Consider the following 14,073-nt stretch of genomic DNA (forward strand, 5'->3'; position numbering starts at 1 on the left):
GGGGGGGGGGATAGTCCTGCATGGACTCAGGAATGCTGCCGGGCAACAAGCGGCAAATGAGGTAAGGTAATATTTTTAACGTTGTCATTATGCAGCTGATCGATCTGCATTCTTCCATATGGCAATGCCACGGCTAAGGCGCCATCTTGACTTCCCACTGGTGTCCTGCCGCACTGTAGTGCCGCTATGCATCACCTTGAAAGGTCAGAGCGTTGTCATCCATTCACACAGCAGTTTCAAGCCGCACCGGTAGGTTGACAGAAGCTCAGTCAAGAAAGAATGAAAAAAAGGTTGCAGATTTAAGATGAAATTACATATTTTTGGGGTGTGGTTCATTTGCTTCCAAGTACTGACTTAAGTAATGTAGACCGGACCCCCTACCAGCTCAAGGTGTGGCACATCCAATGCTTGAATCTTTCCCTTTTGTATTTATGATGTGTACGCATACATAATAGAAGAAAAATGGAACTAAAATGTTCCCCTGGAGGTACAGCTGGAAGATGGCTTTATGATCAAGTGAACAGCTGACCGCCTACGGCAAACAGACTGATGTGACAGTTGAGCGGGTGTTGATGCGAGACGTGCTAGCCGACCCGCCTGTCTCATAAGCGCTGCAAGGTAGGACTTGTACTTTTGTGGACAGCTGGGGTTAAGTACAAAAAAAAAATATGGAGGAGGGAGGATAAGGGCAGTTGAGGAGGAGGGGAGCAATGAGATAAGGAAGGTGTGAGTCAAGAAGCCGAGAGCTAACGTGAAAGCAAATATGCTGTTGGCTTAGCGAGAGGTGATAGAGGGGAGAGAAAACATAAGATGAACGCCATATCAACTTATATAGACCCGCTGTACACTTTATTTGGTACATCTGCACCACTTCAGGGGAGGACCTTTTCACATCTAAAAACAACAAAGCTAATTGTTTTTTTAAAAGATATGCTAATGCAGCTATACATTAAAATGCAGGTTTTTTTAATACTTTAGGATATGATGCTGTGCAGTACAGTAAGATGCGAAACAATCCAATACGGTGAGATACCATACCAAACAAGACAATATGGCACATTGTGCGATATTGTACCTTGCATTACGATATGAGATAAGACCTTCGATACGGTATGATATGGTGTGGTACAATGCAAAATGATAAGATGTGATGCAGAACAATACCATACAATAACATGCTATTCGATACAACAGTGGTCCCAAACCTTTTTTTGTGTCATGGACCAGTTGAGACCAGTACATGCTGTTCGTGGACTGGCAACCATTTTTTTTTTTCATTGCTTTTAAATTGCCAGTTTTAAAGCACTGGCACTGACTACAAAGATAAATATAGAGTCATTAAACATGTCAATAACTTTGATTTTTTTTTTTCATTCATTTTAAAAAGTATTATTCTATTGTTCAGCAAATGTGGAATAAAATAAAATAACACAGTCAACTAAAAAGAAATGGACCAGTTGGAAATGATCAATATGCCTGATCATGTAAACATAATTTTTAAATTGAGATCCTAAATACGGCGTTGGCACCACTGCTATACTTGCAAACGCGACTGATCAACAGATGACACGATTGATTGCTGCTTTCATCCGGTGGCTGCTGGCTTGTTATTACGTGATGGCTCAAGGAGCAGCTGGTCAGCTTAACCAAAACAGCGGGTTGGAGTGTAGCTCAAACAGACTGGGTGAAACCATTTCGAGGTTTGAAAACAAATAGCAGAATATAAAGTGGACTGCGGATAGATACGGGGAACAGGGATTATGGTCCCGTGTTCCTGTTACGAGGTGAGCAGCAGCATTTTGAACCAACTGGCTGACTCTAAAGTTAAGTGCATAACACTACAATGCGGTACGATACCATGCAATACAGTAGTACCATGCCATACAATACAATAGAATTAAAATATGGAAATCCGAGAGCGTCATGGAGTGTAAAATCAAAGTGTTTTTACTCAATGGATTTTTTTTTTTCTTACATCTCTTGATACTCGAGAGCGGGTAGTAGCTTGTGTACACTACGATCTGTGCGGCCAGCTGTGTGTTGTGTATACACAGAAAATGGAGCGGCACACTCAGAGAACATTCGGTTCTAATTCCAATGCAAGAGACGAATAAAAAATACAAGTGGGTGCACATATCATGATTTTTTTGTTTTCAGGAGAAACACAAATTTCTTTGGAGGACTAAGACAATGAAACATCTACCGATACATGTCCTTGAGGCACGATGGTGACTTTGTTCCACTGTGTGCTTTAATGAGTCAGCCATTCATCCACCGCAATCACTTTCCCGATATAACCCATTCAACTTTCATTGCACTGATGAAAACTTTCTGTTTATGTTTACCCACTCTCTCCACAGCATGGAGGCTGTTTGGTGAATATTTAATAAGCATGCTCAAACATTGATGATGGAGGCCAACGTTAACCACAATCATTTCTTGAATCTGTGCCAAACAGCCACAAGCCAGCATTGTCTGGTAATTGTCTTGCAACAACACTAATACATTGAACAGTATGTCACCTGTTCCAAGACCCTGGATCAAATAACTTTTTTATTAATTCAGCAATTGTAACAAAAAACATTGGTGTAACACCTATTAAGAAATTGTAAATGCACATTACTGCGTAATTTTTTTTTAAGACCCTGGATCAAATAACTTTTTTATTAATTCAGCAATTGTAACAAAAAACATTGGTGTAACACCTATTAAGAAATTGTAAATGCACATTACTGCGTAATTTTTTTTTATATTTTTTATATCCAGTATATATATATGTGTGTGTGTGTATATACATATATATATATATATACACACACACATATATATACTAGCATCCTTGGTTCTATATATATATACACACAGAGACGAGAGAGGAAGAGAGGCGGGAGGAATGAAGAGAAAGAGAAATAGATAGATAGATAGATAGATAGATAGATAGATAGATAGATAGATAGATAGATAGATAGATAGATAGATAGATAGATAGATAGATAGATAGATAGATAGATAGATAGATAGATAGATAGATAGATAGATAGATAGATAGATAGATAGATATTAATTGTTCAGAAGTGTGGAGACTTTGGCTAATTCTACTGATAGCGTGAATCTTGTCAGTAAAAATCCATCAATAAATCGCATGACATTAAAAGCCGTGTGGTTCAACGCAAGTAGCAAATTATAGTACAAATCTGTGCGTCCCTGTCTTTTTCAAATTTTATTTTTCTTTTGCAGTACTGTATAGAGTGCTCTCATCCTCCAACCTATCATCTGATGTTAGAAAAATAACTAGTAGAGTCTCTACTAGTAGAGACAATTTGTAAAGAGATAGCATTTTAGCTAGTAGCCAGGGTTCACCATTCGATCTACTAGCTAGTTACTCAATTGTTCATTTATGATTAAGAATAGAATTTTAGCTAAACGCAATAGTAATATCCAGTGTCTAGGTTTAAGAATGGCACATTAAATGTTATTGGTGCACACTGAGGATAATCACCACATGTAACCACCATCTAATCAACATTTTTGATCTCAAGAAACGCTGCGGTCTCTCTATGATATTATCCCCACCACTTTCCTGCTGTGACCTACGAGTATGAATGATCTACCCAAACTATCTCTCCAGTCGCTCTGTGTGTTTTCGCAAGTATATTCATGTATCATGACATCTTGCATGCTTAGCAGCTGACTCTCCACTGTTGTTTTTCTTATCGCCTGCTGTTCCTGTTTATTTTGGTGTGTTTGAAGCTGGCGATCTCCCAAGGCAGACATTAGCAAAGCAGAAAAATGAGAGCATGTTCACGTTTTGCTATCTCCTTGCACTTTAATCGTTTTAATGCATCGTTCCCTCTGCGAACAGGCATTCATAACATATCTGTGTACAGATTTGTATTAAATGAGACGTTTTATCCTTTTTTTTCATACAATGAAAGTTTGGACCACTCGTGAAGTGCTTCTCGGAACGTTCATGGGTGATGCGCGAACAGATTTCATATTTTTCCAGACAACTGTAGTTGCACTCCAAATTGTACCAATACTGGGATGTTTGGAGGATTCAGTCTCCCAACCCGAGTCGTTTCCTGCGAATTTAAATGTCTGTCATTTCTTATTTTTGATGTATTTGTTGTCACTCTGTGGACTTTAACTTGAGTGTCACTGTGTGTGAAAGACAAGCCAGTTGTTCTGGATTCCCGGCTAAACTTAGCTGTTGCTCCTTGACGATAGCCAAGCCCTTTTTTTTTTCTCAGCCTACGGACCTGTTTCATCTTACCCAGTGCACATCAAGTAGATAGATAGATAGATAGATAGATAGATAGATAGATAGATAGATAGATAGATAGATAGATAGATAGATAGATAGATAGATAGATAGATAGATAGATAGATAGATAGATAGATAGATAGATAGATAGATAGATAGATAGATAGATAGATAGATAGATAGATAGATAGATAGATAGATAGATAGATAGATAGATAGATAGATAGATAGATAGATAGATAGATAGATAGATAGATAGATAGATAGATAGATAGATAGATAGATAGATATTAATTGTTCAGAAGTGTGGAGACTTTGGCTAATTCTACTGATAGCGTGAATCTTGTCAGTAAAAATCCATCAATAAATCGCATGACATTAAAAGCCGTGTGGTTCAACGCAAGTAGCAAATTATAGTACAAATCTGTGCGTCCCTGTCTTTTTCAAATTTTATTTTTCTTTTGCAGTACTGTATAGAGTGCTCTCATCCTCCAACCTATCATCTGATGTTAGAAAAATAACTAGTAGAGTCTCTACTAGTAGAGACAATTTGTAAAGAGATAGCATTTTAGCTAGTAGCCAGGGTTCACCATTCGATCTACTAGCTAGTTACTCAATTGTTCATTTATGATTAAGAGTAGAATTTTAGCTAAACGCAATAGTAATATCCAGTGTCTAGGTTTAAGAATGGCACATTAAATGTTATTGGTGCACACTGAGGATAATCACCACATGTAACCACCATCTAATCAACATTTTTGATCTCAAGAAACGCTGCGGTCTCTCTATGATATTATCCCCACCACTTTCCTGCTGTGACCTACGAGTATGAATGATCTACCCAAACTATCTCTCCAGTCGCTCTGTGTGTTTTCGCAAGTATATTCATGTATCATGACATCTTGCATGCTTAGCAGCTGACTCTCCACTGTTGTTTTTCTTATCGCCTGCTGTTCCTGTTTATTTTGGTGTGTTTGAAGCTGGCGATCTCCCAAGGCAGACATTAGCAAAGCAGAAAAATGAGAGCATGTTCACGTTTTGCTATCTCCTTGCACTTTAATCGTTTTAATGCATCATTCCCTCTGCGAACAGGCATTCATAACATATCTGTGTACAGATTTGTATTAAATGAGACGTTTTATCCTTTTTTTTCATACAATGAAAGTTTGGACCACTCGTGAAGTGCTTCTCGGAACGTTCATGGGTGATGCGCGAACAGATTTCATATTTTTCCAGACAACTGTAGTTGCACTCCAAATTGTACCAATACTGGGATGTTTGGAGGATTCAGTCTCCCAACCCGAGTCGTTTCCTGCGAATTTAAATGTCTGTCATTTCTTATTTTTGATGTATTTGTTGTCACTCTGTGGACTTTAACTTGAGTGTCACTGTGTGTGAAAGACAAGCCAGTTGTTCTGGATTCCCGGCTAAACTTAGCTGTTGCTCCTTGACGATAGCCAAGCACTTTTTTTTTTCTCAGCCTACGGACCTGTTTCATCTTACCCAGTGCACATCAAGTCACCAATCAAGGATATATCGATCGGGTGCATGTGTGCGCGGGCGAAGTAGCTGCTAGCCGTTGCCAAAATCATCAAGGTCAAGTCAACACCGATCTTTGAACAACTACAACAACAGTGGTTCAACCAACTCAGAAACAGACTGTTCAAGAAAAATAACAATTTCCCGAAATTCACACACAGCACATCCCTGGTGCCAATCGAAGTGCGGAGCGGTGACGTCAAATGCTACATGTGCTGGACGACTCCTCTGTTCCGTCATCATTGCTACAGCAACCTGTCAGATGGCTCAGTCATGTGGCCCAGTCTGAACAGGGCCAAATTCCATTTGATAGATTTGGTCTCAGGACAAGTAAATTTACCCAGAAACTGCACACTTCAGTATTTTGTATGTGGATCATTTAAAATTTGATGTTTGGGCCATAAAATGTCCTCCAATTCTGTAATGACCCATAGATAGAGAGAACTTCATCAACAAAAAAAAAAGAAATTGCTGCTCCAATGACATTTCACCTCTGAGCTCTGACCCCTTCACTGTAGTGCACTGTATGCCTTCTTAATGTGGGCCACATAAAGTATGAAAGCTGCTATTGTGGACCCACTGAAAGATGCTGTGTCTTCTTACTATCTATCCAGCTACTGTGCTCTGCGACAATATGAATTCTCACACACATTCCAACATCTGAGCGCACATCCAAGGTTGAAAGTACTCTGCTGCCTCCTGCTGGACACAACTTTCCTTTTGCATAATTCTCGAATGCTGCTCCCCAGACTGTTCGCGTTCTAGCATCCTTGGTTCTATCACCAAGGACCTCAAGGTTAATCAATACATTGCAACTCCGTATTTGTTCCATTAGTCATCCGTCCATTAATTTTCCAGAGCACTTGCCCTTCTTCGGTGAGCTGCCGCCAATCACAGATGAAGTGGCATGGTACACCCTGGACTTGTCACAATTAGTTAGTTTGTTACTGAGTTAATTAGTTAGTCCGTTTCGGACAATGTGAATACAAAATATGGCAAAATATGTGTTATATGCTCACATTCTGACCACAATTGCAGATTTATAACCGCAAAGCCACGTCACAAGGTGCTACTGAGGGGGTGGAGGTGGGGGGGGGGGGGTCTTTGCATTTACACTACAGCAGGGGTGTCAAACTAATTCTTGTCGCGGGCCACTTTGGAGTTAAGTCTTCCCTCGGAGGGCCATTAAGACAATGAAACTGAATAAATGTTTGAATCATCACATCGTATTATTACTTGTACACATAAAAATGATGGCTCACTAGTTTTGAAATCAGTTAAGCATTTGTTCAATTGTTGCTCAAGTGAATATAAACAGGGTAACAAAATTATTGCAAAATGTCACCGTTATTTACGACGTATGACAATTTGAGATTTCGGTGCAGATTTAAGCAAGGATCATGGAAGTTGACACAGATGATTTGCTTTCACGGGCCACATAAAATGGCGTGGCGGGCCGGATTTGGCCCCCGGGCCTTGACTTTGACACGTTCTCTACAGGAATGAAAAATAGCTGCCTGAATAATTCATGAATCAAAGACACACGCAAGCAATGCCTGCCAGCTGAGGGCAAACACAATCTAAAATTGAGTAATTAATTCAGGATTTGGACGGCTATAAACACCACATAATAACATCCAGCGCACACGCACAAGCACACACACACACACACACACACACACACACACACACACACAGCCATTGAAATCTCAGAGTCTAGAACACATTGTTTGAAAGGCCTCTCTCAACTGGCAGGACAAGCGAATAATCCCCTTAATTAATTAGCTCAATTGTTTCAGACATTTTAATTAGTCTAAAGTCGCTCTCACAGGGATGAGAGTGAAGACTAAAAGAAAACGTCTGGTGTATCTTTTATGTATATTCTTGTGTTCTTCTGAAGCAGTTCACCTTTTATGGGATCACGTGGGGTCAGTGTACTTGAATTTTCAATTACAACATGCTGGAGGTGATAGGAGATATAAATGGATGTGAGCCAGGGGTATAAAAAGGCCTCTTGGTGGAATTTCGATGCTGATTTATGGCTGTGAAAAAAGTTTTTAATTAAAGAACTTTTGCTTGTTTGTGTTTTCTGATTTATTTTTTTTTTTATGTATTGGACTGTACTTGAGAGAAATTTCATGACAGCCACTCTTGTTTGTTTGTGTGTGTGTTGTTGGCCTATGAAATGAAACGTTAAGTTTGAGGCCCATCTGGCTAAATTGTATGGTCCAAATACTATTTTTTAAGAGGATATTAGTCAGGACTTGTAGAAGAAAGTTCAAGTCAGGCAGACTTGTTACACGAGGGGCTTGGCCTATATGTTTGGCCACTTAAGCTGTTAAACTGGATTTAAACCAAATAAATCATTGTAAAAAAATGTTCATTCCATCCTTTTTTTTAACACACTTTGTCCTCATTTAGGGTCAAGATGAGCGGTAGCCTTGTTGGGTTTTGAACCCTTGAAATTTGCTGCATAACAACATCTATTCTAACGAAACTCTGTGATCCAAATGACTTTTTACACCCCTTTATGAGAAATTTCAAGTTAAAAAAAAAGATTATTTCTGTAATGGTCAAACAAGTTCTGTCTCCATGACACAATTCTTTCATCTCTTTGCTTTGTTGAGCATTTGGCACAATGGTGCGACAACGCCGCGACCCGATCAGACGGCTGAGTCTATCTAATTATCGGAGTGGCGTGAAAATAAGCGCCACTTCCACCTGATAGGGGCACGCGATCATGACCAATCCACATCGCAGAGGTCTGAGTAGTCAATCCAAATGTTTGACCCAGCGTGCATGTCAATAACAACAGTTGTGCTTGTGCGTGGGAGTTGTATGGAAATGCGTGAAACATCTTGGCGCCTTGGTGATTCACACTCATGATTCAGGCTGACGTGTGTGTGTTTATGTGTGTGTGTGTGTGTGTGTGTGTGTGTGTGTGTGTGTGTGTGTGTTCTGATGTTGATTAGTGGACAAATTAAAACAATATTGATCCATCGGCCTTCTCTGGAGGTGATTAAGTCATGACGGCTGGGCTATCACCATTGATGGGAAACGTGTGGCTGTTTCACAACCGACTCTACCCAACGTGAACATGCGACGACGTCACGCTTGACAGTCGATTGCGAAATAATAAATAACCTTCCATGCGACGGCCCGATCTTGATATTGATCTGACAGTGCATATTGCCCAATTCAATGAGCAGAAGAAATTAAGACAACTGCCATGTTGCATTATTCCCAAAAGTTTTTTTAGACAACGACAACAAAGCCTGCTGTGTCACACACTGCGGTCACGAGAGTGACAATGGTCACTTGACTCAAGTGGAATTTTTCTCCACACTGTTTTCATGTTATTTTGTGTCTCTACGGTGAAAAGGCCACCATGTATGGCATACGGTTGTACCAATAAGTCTCTGAGAAGTAAATTTTCTCTAATAAGGTATATCTGTGAGTATTACTCAAAAGATTATTCTGCATCATGTTGTTAGAACCATCAACAATTAAATGAACAGATGACTTTTGTGTCGAGTGAATCACAAGAGACTTGTGAAGAGAAATTTGAAGTCACAAAGGTGACGGCAGTCACTTCCTGTAGTAGTGGCTTTGAACATCTCACGTGTCGAATCTCAGAAGTTTATAAAGTGCCTTACATGACAGCACGGAGGGGGAAAAATGTCGTGAGTCAAGCAGTAGTAAGCCAGGGGATAAGCCATGTCGAAACTCCAAGGTGGGGCAGCAGCAGCAGGGGGTCTCGTGAGGTTAGCGCGTACTGTACCTTTAAATGACGGCGTTCGCTTTGAATGACGTTAGACGCACGCTAGCGTAGTCAGGAAGCCCGGTGCCGTAGCTATAAAGCTAGACTACGTTAGCAAGTGTGACGCCGGAAGTTGTAATATCAATGCAAGGCTAGCGTTCATGGGAAGTGATAGTCGGTCACCTTTGGAGATACCATGCTTTTATTTGGGAAAGACGTAACAGGAAGTCGCAGGCGTGTTACGTAAACATGACTGTATCAAAGTAAGGGTGAGACGTGCGTGGTGTGCCTACTTGAACGAACAGCCAAGAGGAAGTGGGGGGGCTAGTCCAAAAACAGGCCGGTTGTGTGATCGCTGACTCGACATGTCACAACATTAGCGCTAAGTGTGGCTCGGAAACAACCGTGTTTACCCCACCCCCCCCCCCCCCCACCCATACGTACACGCGCACCCACACACGCACACACACTGAGCGGCGGTAGTTACGCAGCCACGCCCCATTCGCCGCGACTTGCGAGCCCCCCTCCCTCCAAATACAACTGCTGGCGGCGAGGAAGCGAGGCTGCTCTCTCGGGGAACCATGAGGGAGTACAAAGTGGTGGTCCTCGGCTCCGGCGGCGTCGGCAAATCCGCGCTGACCGTTCAGTTCGTAACAGGGTCCTTCATCGAAAAGTACGACCCCACGATAGAGGATTTTTATCGGAAGGAGATCGAGGTGGACTCTTCGCCGTCCGTGCTGGAGATCCTGGACACCGCCGGCACTGAGCAGTTCGCCTCCATGCGGGACTTGTACATCAAAAACGGCCAGGGCTTCATTCTGGTCTACAGCCTGGTCAACCAGCAGAGCTTCCAGGACATCAAGCCTATGCGGGACCAGATCATTCGGGTGAAACGGTACGAGAGGGTGCCCATGATCTTGGTGGGTAACAAAGTAGACCTGGAGGGCGAACGGGAAGTGTCGTCCGGTGAGGGCAAGGCGCTGGCGGACGAATGGAACTGTCCCTTCATGGAGACCTCGGCCAAGAACAAGACCTCGGTGGACGACCTGTTCGCCGAGATAGTCCGCCAGATGAACTATGCGTCCACGCCGAGTGGCGACGACCAGTGTTGTTCGTCTTGTGTCATCCTGTAAAGGAAACTTCGGCTCCTTGCTCGCTTTTATTTTTTGCCATGGTAAGTCGAGTTGACTGCTACGTCGTTTAGAAGCGCCGTTTAAAACTATTTATTTCACATTCCTATAAGTTAACGCTGATGCATTTTTCGCCATTTGGTTGTTTGATGGCCGCATAGCGTTGACAAATTCAAAGGAAAAGTTTGTGGAAGGGTGGGGCGGTCGCAAAGACAGAAACCACCACATTCTTGGTGAGGGTCCGTTGAGACATGCAGACCATGTCGTTTGTACGTGTCAGCATATGATTACAGTCCGATGGTATTCTCAACAGTTTCATTCACGTCTTGGTGAATGTGTTATGTTACCACACACTAAAACTGCCCGATGTGCCTTCGAAATAGTAATAACAACATCTTGTCTTCCAATGTCAGTGTTGTGATTCACATGTTCAACCACAAGCGTAGCTGTCCATTGTAAAACTTTACAACCTGTTGCTAGCTAGTTCAACAGAACTGCGCTTTTTTTTTTCCTGGTCACATGGCATCACTTGTTGTTCGGCAGAGTACAAAAGGCTCAGTCATGACTGCCCCATTGGCCAATGAAAAATAGGCAAACACCATTTACTAGGAAATACGAACTCAGGAAATTAGCACTTAATGCACAATTTTGTGGCCTCCCTTTATTGATGTTAGACTCAAATACAAAATCAAACGGAAAACAGTAAGCATGGTCTTGTGCCATTAGACCATTGATTCTTACAGCCCCCAGCAAACTACATCTCGACTCGCTCTATGTCAGGACGACGGTAAACCAAAGACCACCCCCATAACAGAGCTGGCCTGGGCTATATTGTCCTTGCTCACCTGTGTATGAATTTAACAATCAAATCGATTTGTGGTTGACTCAATATCATTTTTGCCTCTATGTTCTGAACTCCTGTTTGAAAGCTGCCCATTAGTCATAGCTGATGGCACAATGTCCTCCTTCAAACGGACATCAAACACCTTGAGACTCGGTCAATACGACACAATAGACCAACTTCCCACCAATCAATCCCATCACTTATTTGCGCAATATGGGGGGTTGTCCTCAATTTTTGACGGTTCTGACTTACGGTTCAGATTGTCACACAATAAACTAGTTTGCGCAGTCGAATGAGTATATGTCATCATGCGGCACAAGAAGGCACGTTCAGCTACTACTACGTGCTTCGGGTTTTTCAGTTAATTGTTTGATATTCAAAGCCTTAAATCGATATTGTGTTAAGTAATTAGTCAGACTGTAGAACGTTCCACCTTAATCATTTGGGTTCTGTCACTAATATAGAAACTGAACTCGGTCATAGACCGAGAACCCCATGTACACGGAGTCCAATGTGCATGCGACTAAATGTACAAATGAAGACTTTTAGAACGAGTGTGTATGGTAACTCAGGGAGTCCAGTGGCTTGCTCAGTGGCACATTGGCAGCACAACGTCCTGACCTTGTGACTTTTTGGTCGAGTTTGCCGTGAACCTCTGACCTCGGAGTCTTGAAACCAGCTCCTTCCGGACTGAGCCACCCTTTTGTTAGTTTTTTTTTTTTTTCATTCTGATCAGATTGAGGAAGCGTCTGACTCGTTTGCAGAACTGGAGAGACAAGTTCTTGCAACTCGATGAGCTTTTTTAAAAAAAGTTAGCAGTTGTCTCACACAACACTGCATCGGCTTGTTTCACTTTCTCTGAGCTTCTCCCGGAGTTCCTGTTTTGGCCTGCATCCTTGGAGTCCTTTGTGGTCCTGGCGTGATTGGTGACCATTGTTTTTGTTATTTGTGGCAGTGTGTTGCAGCAAGTGTGTCTTGTTGGCGTCTCAGCCTGGCCTCGGAGGAAAAATGAAGAGGAGTGCTGCAGGGAAACAAGAGGAGGAGGAGGAGGAGGGGAGCAACTGAGGCAGAGGGGAGGGGTCCATCCACTCTTCAGGAATTCTGCTGGGTCGGAGAATCTTTGCGGCGCGGTCCGTGTCCACAGTTGAGGTCGGATCGCGCTGGTCCCAGCCGACCAAGGAACTCATATTTCTCCTTCAAGGAAATGGCGCGGTGAACATTCAAAGGAGATTAAGACTCTAAAAGTATATTTTGTTCATAACCACACTCAATCCTTGGACGGGTACAAACTTAGAGGTTCTTTTAAGGTTTTTTTTTTTGCTCCAAAGTCTAACAAGTTGGTGGTGGAATAACGCAACAACACTCTTCTTCTCTGGGTTGCAAGGAGATTTGACGTGAGGACCACCGCCTCGCGTCCAGTGCCTTTTTTTTTTTTTTTTTGGTCACCCTCACTCAACACACCCAACTGTTCCCATTTAGTGCCAACACACCCCAACGTGGCATCAGAGATGTTCTGTCCAAGGAATGGTGCTCTTCTCTACGTTAGGGTCTTTTCATTGTTTTTGTTTTTGGTCCCTCCCGTAAGTTGACGCCGTTTAGGGCTGCAGCCAGTGTTGAAACGCGCAGGTACTGGAATCATTACGACAATGGCACCAAACCACTTGCAGACCTCTTCAATCAATGTTTGACTTTGTAGGACAAGTGATGATGATGATGATGATGATGTACATGGTGTGGACCAATCTAATCCTGATTGTAATTTCAATTTTGGACCAGCCTTTTAACTTTAGGCGGTCTGTTTTTAAAAAAGAAAATCTTTTAATACAGATGGCATTTTTTAAAAAAACAAAACCACCAGGCTGTGTTCTCTTTTTTTGTTCGCTTCTGTGTTACGGTTTTATCATGTCCAATTTGTTAAAAAAAAAAAAAAAATAGAAACAATCTTTTTTTTTTAACATGTTCAAATTTGGCAGAGGTATTTATAACAATCTTATCTGTCGTGTCAAATTTAGAATACATTTATTTTCACTTTACAGGGACGATAAAAGAACGCAGGATCCTCAGTTTTTGGCGGTCCCAGGTTACGACTTTTCCAGATTAAGAATATCACGCAATTGACTAATTTGTTGCATCTCGTAAGATTACGTGGTGTTCGGCTCAGTTAAAGCCTTCCTATTTTCCCATTTGAATGTTTTATATTTCTGGCCTAGAAGTTTGTTGTTTTAACGCAAATATTTATTGTAATTATGATTTTACCGGAGAGTAGGTTAGCTATCTCACATTAGGACTTGCGTATAAACTGGGATGACATAGTAAACTGAAGATCGGTTGTATATTAAAATGCAATTCAGCAAACGCAGCTTTCAAAAAACATGTTGACCCACACAGTCTTTCCGTCATGGCTGAAACTAGTCCTTAATCCGGAATGTTCACCCAAAAGAACCCCCAAAAAAACTTAGTTCTCATGCGGTATGCTGAGGTTTCGTGCGACATGCTGACACTTTGCGTAACGGCGTTAAGGCGATCGGCCTGTCTT

General features: G+C 41.8%; 1 protein-coding gene across 1 annotated transcript; it reads left to right on the forward strand.

The window, feature by feature from the left end:
• Positions 1-9,844: 9,844 nt before the first annotated feature.
• LOC109518490 (ras-related protein Rap-2b) lies at positions 9,845-13,382 on the forward strand. The gene is made up of 2 exons (XM_019874344.1): positions 9,845-10,737; positions 12,493-13,382. The coding sequence occupies exon 1, from the start codon at positions 10,145-10,147 to the stop codon at positions 10,694-10,696; it is 552 nt and encodes a 183-aa protein (XP_019729903.1). The 5' UTR covers positions 9,845-10,144; the 3' UTR covers positions 10,697-10,737; positions 12,493-13,382.
• Positions 13,383-14,073: the final 691 nt, after the last annotated feature.

This window comes from Hippocampus comes, unplaced genomic scaffold (assembly GCF_001891065.2).
Source record: "Hippocampus comes isolate QL1 unplaced genomic scaffold, H_comes_QL1_v1.1 scaffold125, whole genome shotgun sequence".
Lineage (NCBI taxonomy): Eukaryota > Metazoa > Chordata > Actinopteri > Syngnathiformes > Syngnathidae > Hippocampus > Hippocampus comes.

What these genes read in the sequence shown, in the direction of transcription:
- LOC109518490 (XM_019874344.1), top strand. Translation starts at nt 10,145, where the DNA reads ATGAGGGAGTACAAAGTGGTGGTCCTCGGCTCCGGCGGCGTCGGCAAA.